At 34.4% G+C, this 15,226-nt stretch overlaps 2 protein-coding genes across 2 annotated transcripts; both read left to right on the top strand.

Annotated features, from left to right (window-relative positions):
• The first annotated feature begins 3,865 nt into the window (after positions 1–3,865).
• Positions 3,866–5,208, top strand: LOC149951428 (uncharacterized). The gene is made up of 3 exons (XM_090169086.1): positions 3,866–3,877; positions 4,454–4,975; positions 5,079–5,208. The coding sequence occupies exons 1-2, from the start codon at positions 3,866–3,868 to the stop codon at positions 4,940–4,942; spliced, it is 501 nt and encodes a 166-aa protein (XP_090025212.1). The 3' UTR covers positions 4,943–4,975; positions 5,079–5,208.
• Positions 5,209–13,046: 7,838 nt separating this feature from the next.
• On the top strand, positions 13,047–14,236 carry LOC149951427 (uncharacterized). The gene is made up of 3 exons (XM_090170023.1): positions 13,047–13,142; positions 13,518–13,845; positions 14,017–14,236. Exons 1-3 carry the CDS (start codon positions 13,131–13,133, stop codon positions 14,208–14,210), a joined length of 534 nt encoding a protein of 177 aa, XP_090026149.1. The 5' UTR covers positions 13,047–13,130; the 3' UTR covers positions 14,211–14,236.
• The last annotated feature ends 990 nt before the right edge of the window (positions 14,237–15,226 follow it).

The following is a 15,226-nucleotide window of genomic DNA, read 5'->3' as shown; positions in this document are numbered from 1 at the left end:
AATATTATAATATTATAATAATTTACGTTACATTACATTACATATCATTGTATTACGCTACATTACATTACGTTACGCTACGTTACGTTACATTACACTACATCACACTACACTACACTACACTACACTACACTGCACTACATTACATTACACTACATCACACAGCACTACACTACATTACATTGCACTACATTACACTGTACTAAACTACACTACATTACATTACACTACACTACACTGCATTACATTACAGTGTACTACACCACATTACACTGTACTACACCACATTACATTACATTGTACTACATTACATTACACTGTACTACACCGCATTACATTACACTGTACTACACCGCATTACACTACCTTACATTACATTACACTGTACTACAATATATTACAAAACACTAAATTACACTACACTACACTACATTACATTAAATTACATTACATTTCACTAAATTACACTACATTACAATACATATTATATTGTATATTTTCTCGAATGGCGTAAGGCACTATGCAAAATATGAAACTCTTATATTACGCCCTCTAGTGAAATTTTGACAAACAACGACCAGCCGTACTCGCGCGCTTCAATTTAAATATATATATTTTGTTTTTGTGTATACCGTTGGGTGGCTCTGTGGGTCGGGAAGGTAGTGACGAGCCTTTTTAAAAGCAAAAGGAGGTCAATTTTGAGCGGTAAAAATTTACCAACGGAAATAAACATTTTTGAGTGTTTATGCGTTTTTTCTTAGTTAAATATAAATTTTATTTATATAAATTAAAGACGTCATCAACTTTTAAAACACAAACGATGTAATACTTGGAATAGCATGGCGCTGGTCCTAAAAGCTTAGACCAATAATTTTTACGGCATATCCTATCAATTTTGGGTCCCACATTACATTACATTACAAACCAATCGGAAGCATTTCGAATCTTTATCGTCACTGTGTACATCCTTTCTAGTAAAATATTTACCAATGTGTCATACTTAATGTTATTATTTTACTTATGATTTGCGATTGAATCAAATATTTGCGTTTTAAGGGTTTCTTCAGGTTCAACCATAAGCCTATGATAATGTTCCATAAGTGCGTCAATTTGTCGATATAATTGCTGATAGTTATATTTGGCGAGCGGTATTCAAAGTCAGGTAGCATTGACGTCATAGCCAAAACGCTCAGTAACGATTGGACTAAATAACTAACTATTCTGAAGTTCAACAAAAATGTGTTGTCCTGCTAGAAATGGATTTGAATAGCAATTTAACACGAGGAAGATAGGCAGCTGACGCACTTATATGAAAGTCATTAATAACTTATGGTAACAGCAAACGAAACCCTTATCAAATTTTCTTTGTGAAAGGAATAATTTGAATTATACCCAAAAACTGTAACATTTTTCGTCGAATAATTTAAATCTAAGTGATTATATAATTAAACTGAAAAATATTATAAAATAATTTTAAATATAGGATTTGGTTTTCGTAAAAATCGAGTAAGGTACATTTGATTTAAACTAACATTATTTCAACCAATATTTGGCAATATGTTAATAAATTATGGGGTAAAATCTGTAATACACAAATTTGTTTTAAAGCTAAATTTAATAATTATCATGTAAAATTTTTACTGTGAGAAAAAATTAAATCAATTAAGAAAAAATTAAGTCAATAAAGTTACTTTGCACACATTTTTAAAATTTTAAATTACAATAATTTATAATGTAAAACTTTACGTATAATAATAATAGGACTTGCCCCTCGCAACAAGAGGAGCCGGGTTCGATCCCAGCTTGTGGCACTGGGTGAAAACTCGGAACAACTCCTTCCGCGTTGAGTTTGCAAGTTCTCTCCCCACTGGTTTAAGGGGTTTTCCCCGGGGTTCTTCGGTTTCCCCTTCCATAAAACCTTGTTGAGGTTAACGTTACTAGTTAGTGTAGGGAGCTGTTGGCTCGATCGCGTGGCATGCCGGGCTTGCCACCACCCTTCTACGCATTGCAATCCTGAATTAATGGCTTCAAAAGTTGCTTGATGATAATAATAAAAATAATCAGCCAGGCTAATACCCAAGGCACCACCTTAGTTCTAAGTCATCAAGCGACTTTTAAAGCCATTAATTCAGGTGACCGGGTTTATGATTGGTTTTCATAAAAATCAAGTAAGTAAAATTTTATTTAAAATAACATTATTGAAACAAATATTGAGAAATATTTTTTTTTAAAAAATCCAAGGTTTATGGGAAAGATTTTAAAACAAATAATTACCGATTTCATCGAAATCACCCCAAAAACCGACCCTATCTAAATACAGGCACGGAAATCAAAAGTGCCGCGAAATCAATCATGGCTGCATTCAAGGCAAATGCAGCAATAATTCACGGTCTACATCGCAACTCGTTAAAAACAAATTACTTCAATACAAAACTTCTAAAAGCCCCGGAGAGACACAGCGGCAATTATAACAAAAGCGAGCTGCTCCACGAAACCAATTTCAAGTTTGCACCCTTGAAAAATAAATAAGAAAAATAAACTATTTCTTAAAAACTTGTTTTTGCGCAAAACACGCCAGCCTTGCATAATCAACTTCGAAATCTTGTTCAAAGAAGAAACGAAAGAAAAAATTAAAGGTGTTGCCTGTTTAGAAGAATGTACGTTGAATTCCAAATTTGATGCTCTAGATTCGAGTGAAAACGAGATACGACTTTCGCCCAGAAAAAAAAACTACCTTGAGGCTATAGGCGATACTCAAAACTTTCGGTTCAAATTAAAGGCCTCCTAATTCGTTACATCAGTACTAAAATGTGGTAACTTTAAAATATTAGTTTTAATAAAATATATTTAGAAGTCTCATATGTTTTCAATAGTAATATTATTTCCTGATATTAAATAATTATAGGACAAAATCTTTAGTGTAAAAATTTATTTTAATGCTAAATTCTATTGTTAACAGTTGAAATTTTAAATTACAATAACTTATAGTGTAAAGCTTTATTTTAAATAACTCAAAATTTTATTACTATTAACAGTTGAATGTTTTGCTTTAAAATAGTATAGCCAATGAAATATCTATACAAAATGATTTCAAAATTAAGTTACAATAATTGTCCATAATGGGTTTTCATTTAAAACTTCAATTTCACTATCATTAAGTTAATTTCTGTAATTGCTACACTATAAAAGATTTAAATAAATGAGTTTTATTCTCTTAAAAATATGTTTTGAGTTAATTATTTACAATAATTTTCTACTTTGTCATTTAAAATTTACACACTAATATAACTATTATTATTTGGTTTAATTCCATTAAAAGTTTTAAATTAAGAAATTTCTTACGTATAAAAATTTATTCCTGTAAATTCTGCTAAAATCAAAGTTACTTTACTTTGACTCCGAGATGGGGAATAGCTCTTACTAGGCCAATGGAATTATAAAAACGAAAGTGAAAGTTGGATAAAATGGGTGTCTTAGCTCGCCCGCTTAAAAATAGGGATACTCGTGACGTCACCGGTTATTTTATACGGATGGAAGCTACGAGTGCACACCCCTCGGATCACGTGCTCAGTGGATTTCCGCGGAAAGTCATTAATAAATGAAACCAAGTATTAGTTACATAATGGATATACGACCATATACGTGAAAAGGGGGCAACGTGGTTTTTTTACCAGAATGGTTTTGTTTAAATCCCGTTTTATGGGAGTCGAAAGTTGACCCTTGCAAAATCAGCCAGACGGGGCGAGGGCCCGGTGCGGCCTCATTCTCGCTATAAAAACGGAAGGCCGCTCTCGAATTCAAACATTACGACCATATCACTCAAAAGGAACTCAGTAAACCCTTTCACACCGTCCAAATCCCCAAAATGAACGCTTTGGTAAGATTTCACTCAATTTATCTCTAGTTTGCGAATTACCTGATAAGCTGCTGATATTTAAACGTTCGGTTCATTTAAAATTATTATTTTACTTGGTCAAATTTATTTCACATGGTGGTCAATGTTATATCGTTTACTTTAAGACCCGTAAAATTATTCCTCAAATAGTTACTGTTTAGCCATTTCCAAATGTTTAAGAAAATTAAATCCACCTTAGTTTTTTTACAATTAAAATTAATAACTTAATAAAGTTGAAAATTTTCGCTTCTGATCAATAGGGTTATTTTGGATTTTTAAAACGAAATAATCGAAAGGGTTTTGTTAACAAGTAAACTGGATTTGGAAAGTAACGGTTTGGTCATAAGTACTTATCCTGATTCTAAAAGACAATGGTAAATTTACTTCCAAGAAGATTTGTAAAAATTCTGTAAAACGTGATACAAAAATATATCTAGGCTTGGGTGAAACAGTGAAAATCTTGCATATTGTAGTAAAAATGTTGAAGTAGGCTTAGTTTATTGCAGTTTAGTAACTTGAAAGTGATTTTAATCTTGTGGTCATTTGGTCCGTTTGCAGATTGCCCTCACCGTCCTCAGCTTGGCCGCTTACGCCAGCGCCGGAGTTGGAGGATACGGTCTCTACGGAGCCGGTTACGGCTACTACGGACACGGTGACGTCACCGGTCCAATCGCCGCCGCCCAAGGAGTCGCCGCCTCCCAACAAGGCCAACTCGCCGCCGCCCAAGGAGTCCACGCTTCTCAACAAGGAGCTTACGCCGCCGCCCAAGGAGTAGCCGCCTCCCAACAAGGCCAACTCGCCGCCGCCCAAGGAGTCATCGCCCAAAAGCAAGGCGCTTACGCCGCCGCCCAAGGCATCGCTTCCCGAGCCTACCAAGGCCCAAGTGGCCCAATCGGCTACGGCGGATACGGTCTCGCCGCCCCAGCTTTGGCCGGTCATGGTCTCGGCTATGGTCTCGCCGCCCCAGCTTTGGCCGGTCATGGTCTCGGCTATGGTCTCGCCTCCCCAGCCCTCGCCTACGGAAGCGGTCTCGCTCTCCACGGTTAAACGCAGCTCACAGAGCAACCAGTCATCCCAATGGTAAAGATAAAAACGCATTTTTAAAAATCGCGTCCTACTTTCAAGACGCCATCTAGTAAGAATTTGGTCAACTAATTGCGATTTTATTCATTTTTGTCGGTAGATTTCCTGTCCCGATGAGCTGTTCGTTGATTTAGGACGAACATCCCAAATTTGCCGGAAGCCAAGAAAATTACTTCTGGTTTTTAAACTAGCAACGATTTTGTTATTTATTTTTGTTGTTGTTTTAAAATTTAAATGATGAATTTAATTAACTTAAAAAAGTTATTAAAATGTTATTTATACGCTCAAATTATTAACATCGTTTTTATTTACATTCAAGTAGCCTATTTTTGTGGGAAAATATTTTAAATTTATTTAATTATATAAATTGACTTCAGGCATTTGATATCAGATGGCAGTTGGAGTCTATAAATTTATTTATAGCTGATAAAATAATTTATTTCAAGGTCCATTCCACCCAATAATGAGGTTAAGCCACCGACGTTACGAACGCCAAATTCAGTTTTCTTGGAATTAAACGTGAAACGGATTGCACCAAAAATAATACGACTAAATCATTCTAGTACTTTTAAACAATATATATACTAATAAATATAATTAAACATGACCACGTGAAAATGCAACACCATTAACAGGCGCCTATGGCTGACGAAATTACAATTACAAGTTTTCCTTGTTTTCAAAAGTGGTAGATCCAGGCGTTTCCCACCTTATTTAGTTACTGCTGTAAAAGGCAGTTACAGTAGGTACTGTAGGTTGACATTCAACGCGTTAAGCTTAATTGAATATTTTCTCGAAATGGAGCGGAATGAATTCCATTAATTAATTTATATTTTGAAAGTGTTTCAGGCGATTTATTCTTGACGCAAGGTGGTATTGCGTACAATTGTGTGTAACATCATTGCGATAAATAATAAAAGTATTTCTGAAAGAAAATTTACAAATATTTTAAAATTTAAATATTTATCTAAGCAAAGTGGTTACTTAAAAATATAATTGTAATCTGTATATTTATACATTTAAATTTAAATAGCCACAATATGTTCGCGGGTAGCCAATTAAAGCACGGTATTTAGGCTGATTGTTTAAATTGTATCAAAGCTTCAACTATTTTACGTCAAGGCGCATTAACCAATAGGCCGAGTAGGCTTAAAGGGAAACCAAACCATTTAAAAATTCCACCTGAAGTTCACGTGACACTTTATCGTGATAACCGATCCGACCAATCAAATTGTAGAAAATACTGAAATTCAAATGATAACGTGGCCGTTCAATCCTAGAGGGTCCGTAAAGTAAACTCTTTTACGGTGGCATAAGTAAAGAGGGAGGGGCTTACTAAATATCAACTTTGTGCTGAGGCCCGAGCCGCCCGAAAAGAAAGGGTCCGTGCAGCCTAGGGGCCCGGGTTTGAATAATCCATGTAGACTTCACCCTGGTTTATCTCAGAAAGAATATAGCTATCTACAGTACTAAAGGCTCTCTTTTGGGCCCGGGCCCGCTCTAGGCGGGCCTGGGCCCCACAAAAAGGGGCCCGTGCAGCCTAGGGGCCCGGGAAAGAACAAACGAGGGACACTTTTCCCGGATTCATCTCCGAAAAAGTATAACTATCTCCAGTATTAACGATTCTCTTTGGGGCCTGGAATTAATTTTACCGGGGCCCGGGCCCTATCTTGCGGCCATGCTAGTACCCACCAATATTAAGTAATTATAGATAGGTAATTAAAAAGATTATGTTTTCTCTTCAAATAGGCAGCCGTGTCTTGTACTCACTATAATACCATATGAAGTGCCATACTTTTGTTTTGATACTTATGGTTTTGCTTTTACATAAAATTGACCCTGAAATCGGTCATTTTTCTAAGTAAATTAAAATGCTTATTTTTCCCTTCACGAGTTTAGAATGACATTTCTAAGAATTGAATGATTTAGACTGTTTTTCAATTCGATTTTATAGCTGGTAGGTTTCTGGTAGAATAATTTAGGTTTTTTACGTAAAGTAAGATATTTCTACTCGGAAACGATTGTGGCAATTTTTGATATATCATTCATTTATTTTATGTAAAATTCTTAAAACAATTTCCCGTATTTAATTCACTGTTCAGGAGAGCGACATAACTTGGATGACAATTTTTTGTTTTGACACCCTTAAATTTAAAATTTGTCTACTAATCGAATTTACCATAATTAGCACAAATCATTGTACTAATATACTCCCTTAAATTTTATCAAAGTATTTGTTATTTTTTATTTATATATTTATCTTTTTTTATTCATTTTTTTATTTTTTTATTATTTTATTTTATTTTATTTTATTTACTTATTTATTTTATTTATTTACTTATTTATTTTATTTATTTACTTATTTATTTTTTATTTACTTATTTATTTTATTTATTTATTTACTTATTTATTTTATTTTATTTTATTTACTTATTTATTTTTTATTTATTAATTAATTTGATATTATTTTCGTTAAATAATCGTTTTAAGGCACAATCTAGCCAATATTTGGATATTTACGTCTGTGTAATACGATCAATTGCACTTTGAACTCTTCTAAACGGGTAACATATTATTTTTCCAAATACTCACTTTGCGTTTGAGATATGAATTGATAAAAATAGCATGTTTTCGAAGTGTACTGTTTCGCCTCGCATTGGAGAGTACTTAATTCGCCCTACCTAGTCAATACAGCACGATGCTTGGTGAGTTCTTACCCTATCTAGTGTCAGAGGCCAGTACTGAAACATAAGTAAAGTTACACCCAGGAGTGGTGAGGGTAGTTTTTGCTACTCCTAGGTTACACCTCCATCAACAATAAATTTCTGCGCGTGTCTGTGTGACGTACACACACGTAAACATAATCGTTCGGGGGTGGTGCTACATAATCACGTGTGTTTGGAAGCTGGAAGGTAGACCCGAGTCACGTGACGGAAATGGGAGGGGCTACCAGAAATTCTTCTCAAATTTGTAAACTATTTTGTAGGCCTTTTAAGTTGTCCTCGCCAAATGTCCAGCTGTCCAGCACATAATCGAATTGAAAGCTTTGCAATAACAATAGTTAAACAGCGTATCAATGAGCCTTTATAGTGCTCAGATACATCTCAATCACCCTTGAAATATATAAAAGGAAAAATAAACGTTAGAAATGAAATACAAAACACTTCTTCAATAGACCAGAGTAGTTAAAAAAATTACCATATCTAATAATCTAGAGTATACGCCCTGCAGGAGAATGATCGAGAAACGGGTTCTTCCACTTTTTTTTCTGTCTTCAAAGGTCTCGTGGAAGCTCACCTTTATATACTTTCATATTTTTCAAAAAACCCAACGGCCATTTTCATCCGATTGATATATAACCGACGAAAGAGTAAGGCGAATAGGCGTTTTTTTAAAGTATTATTACACCTGGTGGCCAAGTGAAGGTCTTAACGAACGACCTAGTCCGTAGGACGTGATCCAAATCATTAAAATGTTGTTTTTTTTTTTAAATTGGACGAATGAAAACGTGAATCGAACACCAGTTGGGTGTCACCTGAAAAAACCCGCGTCTATGGATAGATCTTTATTCATTAGATTCGGTATGGCACCACCTGAACAATTTACAAAATCTCATTAAGGTTGTAGATTTTCTGATGATGGTTAAATCTAATTTAAAAGTATATTTAGCTTAATTGAACTAAATTGATACGGATTTTACCAACTATTTACAACGATAATTATTTTGTATTTCGAAGTTTTAGAAATAATCTTTAATAAACATTGTTTCAGCGATAACTTGAATTTCATGTACAAAGCGAATCACTTAATTTTGCATTTAATGTTTTGGTGTAATAAAGAAAAATTCTGATTAATATCGAGTTTAAGCTGATTTCAACATTTTGAAACTTCGAGACTATTTTTAAGCTTTAGAAAATTTCAAACTGATATCAAGACTTTAAAATATTGAGGCTAATTTTACGATTTCTAAAATTAGAACCGTATTTTAAGATTTAAAAAAGAATTTTGAAAGATTTTCGATAACCGTTTCGCAACTTATTTTCGAAGATATAACCAATTTTCTACAACTTTATACCATATTTCAAGAATTTTATGTAAATCTGGTTACCAGATTTTTACTAGCTACCAAGTTGACCAGTTAATTAAAAAAATACTTGATAAAGAACGGAAATAATAAAGGGGTAAGAATTTAAGATAAAGAAATTTGGCGTGTTCTTTTTAACCGTTTTGACGCACCCCAGAGTAACATATTTCTTAATCTCTCAAAAAATTCACGCGTACGAATTTTTAAGCAATCAAATATTTTCTCCAAATTCACCTTAAATATGCGAATGAATTCGAAAGTGAAAGTGTCAAAACGCTACTTGTCATTTCGACAGCGGCAGGAGCCGATGTGGGTGGAAACCTGAAATGAAAATCACAAATCAATTCAATGGGATAAAATCGTGGATTACATTTTCGGGTTAACGAGCATCCAAATAAAATGCTTCATTCAATCCGGGAGTCTTAAGCTGTCAGGTTTCGACAGAAAAATTCGCGGAAAAATATCAAATCGGAAATGCAAAATATTTCTCTGGTAATTTGAGGTCAAGTAACTAGAAAACTGTCTTTTACACCACGTTGTTAATTTTCTATAAAAAAGCTTATTTATTTATTTATTTATTGACGATTTAACTTAACATTAATATTTGTATATCATTTATACAATATTGTACATTTTATCAATTTTATATGTATAATTTATACAATATTGTACGTTTCATCAATATTACTGTATGATTTATCATTTTTATTGTACGTTTCATCAATATTACTGTATGATTTATCATGTTTATTGTACATTTTACCGAATTTATTGTAGATTGTTTAGTTTATAATTTTGGTTGCATATTTTATGATTTTTATTGTACATTTTATTGTTTTAATTGTACCTTTTATATTTTAATTGTACATTTTATAGTTTTAATTGTACATTTTAAAGTTTTAATTGTACATTTTATAGTTTTAATTGTACATTTTATAGTTTTAATTGTACATTTCATAATTTTTATTGTAATTTTTTAATTTAAATTAATGTGATTGTAATTCTGGGCGATCAACGTGAACTTACTGGTTTATATTTTTCGGTTTTGACGATCAATAAACAATAATTAAATTATATTCAATACTCGGGAGTATATATTTAAGGCCCAACCCAAAAATAACACTTTTGTAAGCTGAGTGGGTTGATTTAAATCGTATAAAGTATTGCGTAGGATAACTTGAGAAAATGACAAAAAATAACAATAGATAATCAAAGAAATCATCTGGACGACACTAGGTAATTTACAGAGGGGGCTGAAAAGAGAGGGTTAAAATGGATTACAGTAGAAGCTACAAGACGTGGGCGTAAGGGGGCATCACTCAGGAATCCGCCTCCTTGTCTACCACACTGCACTCCAAGAGCTATTGAATTTCAATAAGCATCAATCAATTTGAAAGAATAAAGAGGTTTTAAATGTATACAGGGTGTTTCAAAGGGTTATTGGATGAGTTGTTGGGGGTGAGTTGAGAAGTGTGCCTGTTTTTTCCCCATTTTCCTACGATGACTTAAAAGAGCGCCAGGGAGCTTCAAAGTGTGGCCTACTAGCCCCTGGAAATAGGCTGCTACAAGTGCCACACCAAGCAGCAGGGCCTTAAATACGATTTTATTTCCTTTTTTACGCTGGTTACCTCGATTTGTTTACAAAGTCCTTTTTTACCTATTACACGAACCCCAACCTTAATAATCGCGTTTCCCTGCTGCTTGGTGTTGCGCTTGTTTAAGTATACTTCCAGGGGCTAGTAGGCCACCCTTTGAAGCTCTCTGGCGCTCTTTTCACTCATCGTAGGCAAATGGGGCAAAAACAGGCATACTTCTCAACTCACCCCCTCCAACACCTTATCTTTTTTTGCATAACCTTTTGAAACACCCTGTAAATAATAAATGAAATAATCATATGGTTTTAAATTTAATCAATCTATTGATTTGTTTAAATGGAATACCACAAATCCACGTAACGTAATATAATAGAGAGGTTAAGACCCGCGCTAGGAAACGCGTACGGGAACTTGTACTAGTGTAGACGTAGATCTATTACCACCAGGCAGTTTACCCTACGCATTTCCTGTCTAAAAAATCTGTTTCATAAAATTAAAAGGGAATTTCAATAGAATGCAACTGAATTAATCCAAATAATAATTTTTCGCGTAAACCCTCTTTGATTTCATCCCACACGAAGAGTGACCCTTGAGGACCCACCATTCCAACACGAATCCCAACACAATAGTCGAAATGTTGCTACGCCCCCTGACGGGTAAGCCGATCAGTAGGTCAAGATGGAACCTCATCCTACATTTTCTAACGAAACTATTTTTTTAAATCAACCCTTACCAGAAACCTTTACCCAAGCCTATAAAGACGGCCACACTTGCGTGGTTTTAATTTCTAATATATCATCAAACCGTATAATTTCACAAATTCATTTCTTCACATAAGACGAAACATCGTATCATCATCATCATCAAAAATTTGATAATTTCGACTTTCCCCGACCAGGAAACGACAAAAAAGGGCCTCTTAATTGCGCACAGCATCTTTCGAAAAGCCAAATTGAACAAAAGAACGTACCCCCTCTTGAAACTGTCGAAATGAATCACAAATATTAAATAAATAATAGAAACAATACACCATTCAAAAATTATCGAACCAGAAAACAAAAAGTATTTTAACCAATATTTCAACAAATATTTCAACCAATATTTCAACCAATACTACAACCAATATTTCAACAAATATTTCTACAAAATTTCAACCAATATTTCAAACAATATTTCATCAAATATTTCAACCAATATTTCAACCAATATTTCAAACAATATTTAAACAAATATTTCAAACAATATTTCAACAAATATTTCAAACAATATTTCAACAAATATTTCTACAAAATTTCAACCAATATTTCAACAAATATATCTACAAATATTTCAACCAATATTTCAACAAATATATCTACAAATATTTCAAGCTATATTTCAAGCTATATTTCTACAAATATTTCAAGCTATATTTCTACAAATATTTCAAGCTACATTTCAAGCTATATTTCTACAAATATTTCAAGCTACATTTCAAGCTATATTTCAACAAATATTTCAAGCTACATTTCAAGCTATATTTCAACAAATATTTCAAGCTACATTTCAAGCTATATTTCTACAAATATTTCTACCATTATTTCAACAAATATTTCATTGACAAAGCGGGAAAAATGGTAACAAATTTCCATAAACTTCCAGTTTTTATTGATGGATAATTAAATAAAAAGCCCAAGGATCGTACGTGGTTTGATAAGACCTTTAGGGCATTAGATTTCAGACTGTTATTACAATTTAAATGATCTATCCTAGAGATGATCTTTTTTTTGGCTGTCTTCAATGAAAATCGTCTACCTGTCAAAAACGATATTAATTAAATCAGGGCGCGGCGCTCTCATTCTAACAACTTCAAAAGCGGATGAATAAAAAAACCACCCCTCCCTCTACGGGTGACCCTGAGAACTACAAAAAAAAACTTCGAATAGCTAATACGAGTTAATTTGTCTCGCCAACATAACGGTAAAATTATAGAAATTGGTATTTCTTAAACGCTACGTCGACATTCCCGTTAGAACCGTAAGAGGGGGGGGGGCTATTTTTTCAATATTAGGAGAAACGGACACGCGGTATGCCAAGGATAATATCGACAGGGGTACCACGAAGTGCCCCCCTCTAGTATAATGTTTTTCCAAAACGATTTTGGGCTTGGTTGAGTTATTTTTTTGGAGGTCTCGCTATATAGATTATACCATTCTCTCCCTCACGGAAGTTTCCAATGTGTTAAAATCTGAATAGTGGAGAAAAATCTTTGGTTTTTCAAAGACGTGTTCGCCCCCCCCTTCTACGGTAACTCCCCCCCCCCCGGGACTGGAGAAATGTACTTCCCAAAAGCATTGGTCCCACCCTTTCACCATTTTTGAATTATTCGCGGGTATAAAAAGGGATTTTGGTGCGTCGAGAAAGTCACATTCATTCATTCCCTACTTCTGCCTAGGATTAGCATCCGCAGCTCAGCCTAACCCCAAAAATCATCATGAACACTTTGGTAAGAACCTTTCCAAACGATAAATATCAACGTCTTTTCTATTTAAGTCCGTCACTCGCTAGATAATTTAAGGAAGTTAAAAATTGTGCCGGATATCGGCTGGATGCCGTTGCGAAACGTACCAGCGGGAAATCCTAGCTTAGTCTTCATTCTGAAATAACTTTTCCGCGGTTGAAAAATGAGAGCCGAATCTGGCAAATTGTTATTTAAATCATGGCTGTAAAACAAATTATTAGATTTCTCAAAACGTGAACTATAACCACTTTCGAAATCGAAAATTATCTTTAAAAACTTTGATTAAATTTCACTTCGGTCAATAAATCAATTAATCGAGTTTCAATAAATCAATTAACCAAGTTTCTGTTTGACCAACAGGTCGTCATTACCCTTCTTGGCTTGGCCGCTTACGCCAACGCTGGTCTTGTTGCTGGTTTGGGTTACGCCGCCATCCCAACCACCGTTGATGTAACTGGACCAATCGCCGCTGCCCAAGGAGTCGTCGCTGCCCAACAAGGTCAAATCGCCGGTCTCCAAGGTCACTACGCTGCCGCCCAAGGAGTTGTTGCTGCCCAACAAGGACAAGTTGCTGCCGCCCAAGGTCAATACGCCGGTCTCCAAGGCCAATATGCTGCCGCCCAAGGAGTCGTCGCTGCCCAACAAGGTCAAGTTGCCGCCGCTCAAGGTCAATACGCTGCCATCCAAGGTCAGTTCACTCTCACCTTTAAGAATTTGTCAGTACATCCTCCCTTTAAGAATTTTGTCAGTTAACTTTCCCTTTAAGAATGCAGTTAACTCTCCCTTTAAGAATTTTCCTAACTTAATTTCTCAAAGTGTGAAAATTTCAGCAATTTAATAAATATTTTCACCCAATTAGGTCAAGCTGCCGCTGTCCAAGGTAGACTCACCCACGCCGGAGTTGTCGGATACGCCGCCACCCCAATTGCCGCCCAAATCGCCCACCCACTCCTCCACTCTGCCGCCCTCCCAATCGCCCACGCCGGTCTCGGTTACGGTTATGGTTTGGGATACGGCCTCAACACTTTGGCCGCCCACAAGTACATCATCTAAGAACCTGCTACCAGCAAAAGGGACTTTCCATCTTACGTTTCTAAACTCCTTCCCTCAAATCTCATCTTTAAACTTTTAACTCATTTTCTTCACTCTATAACGATGGTTTTTTTTAACTATCTTCGACTATTGTACTATAATATTTTAAACCCTTTCTCGCATAGACACAGTCTTTTTCTTGTTAGGAATTTAAAAAAATAACTATTTATGAAAAATTTTTGTCTATCGCGAAACTCAAAATCCAAAATAGTCATTTAAATGTTGTTGTTGTTGTAAAAAAATAGCAGCAACTTTTTTTTTGTTAAATAAAAAAATATTCCGTTTAACTTGTTGTATATAAATATCGTCTTTGGGTAAATTTTAATTTCTTGGAATTTTGTAAATATATATAGGCCAAAATTAGGTAGGCCTATTTATAAATTAAATTTTCTGAAAATAAAGGGGTAATTGGGCATTACTTCATTAGTGGCTTAATTTAAAATATAATTTTATTTCCCTCTGACGGGGTTTAGTATCCCTTTCAGAATAGACCTTTCAATAAATTCTTAGCTAAACAGGCCAAACACTTTCACAAAGACAACTTAGCGTTACTTTGACATTAGGACTTGCAAACTTATTTATTTTTTGGTTTTAATAATTTGATTGGTATTTTGAGAAGCGTCACCCATATAGTCGGTTTTCAAAGTATAGCTAAGGTAGCCTACGTTAAAATAATATATTTCAAAATATAGTAAGTCCATAACTGGTCTATTTTCAAAATCCATGAGATATAATTAGTTATCTATTTATATTGTTTTGTATAAACCAAGGTGTATGAAAAACTGGCAAAAACCGTAAAAAAATGGAAAAAAGTGGAAAAAACTCTTTTAATGCTAAATTAATCATTGATATATCTATTAAGTGACTAATTTGGTCATTGCAAATAAGAGATATGAAAAAAGGCCAGAAGAACAGTGAATAGAATAGAAGAATATACTGCTTTTATTATTTATTTTTTATGGAATTTTGCAACTAGA

The sequence above is a fragment of the Leiobunum rupestre genome, chromosome 3 (assembly GCF_980474605.1).
Source record: "Leiobunum rupestre chromosome 3, qqLeiRupe1.1.hap1, whole genome shotgun sequence".
Classification (NCBI taxonomy): Eukaryota; Metazoa; Arthropoda; class Arachnida; order Opiliones; family Sclerosomatidae; genus Leiobunum; species Leiobunum rupestre.
The sequence above is the reverse complement of the archived record's forward strand: the minus strand, read 5'-3'. Positions and strand labels throughout refer to the sequence as shown.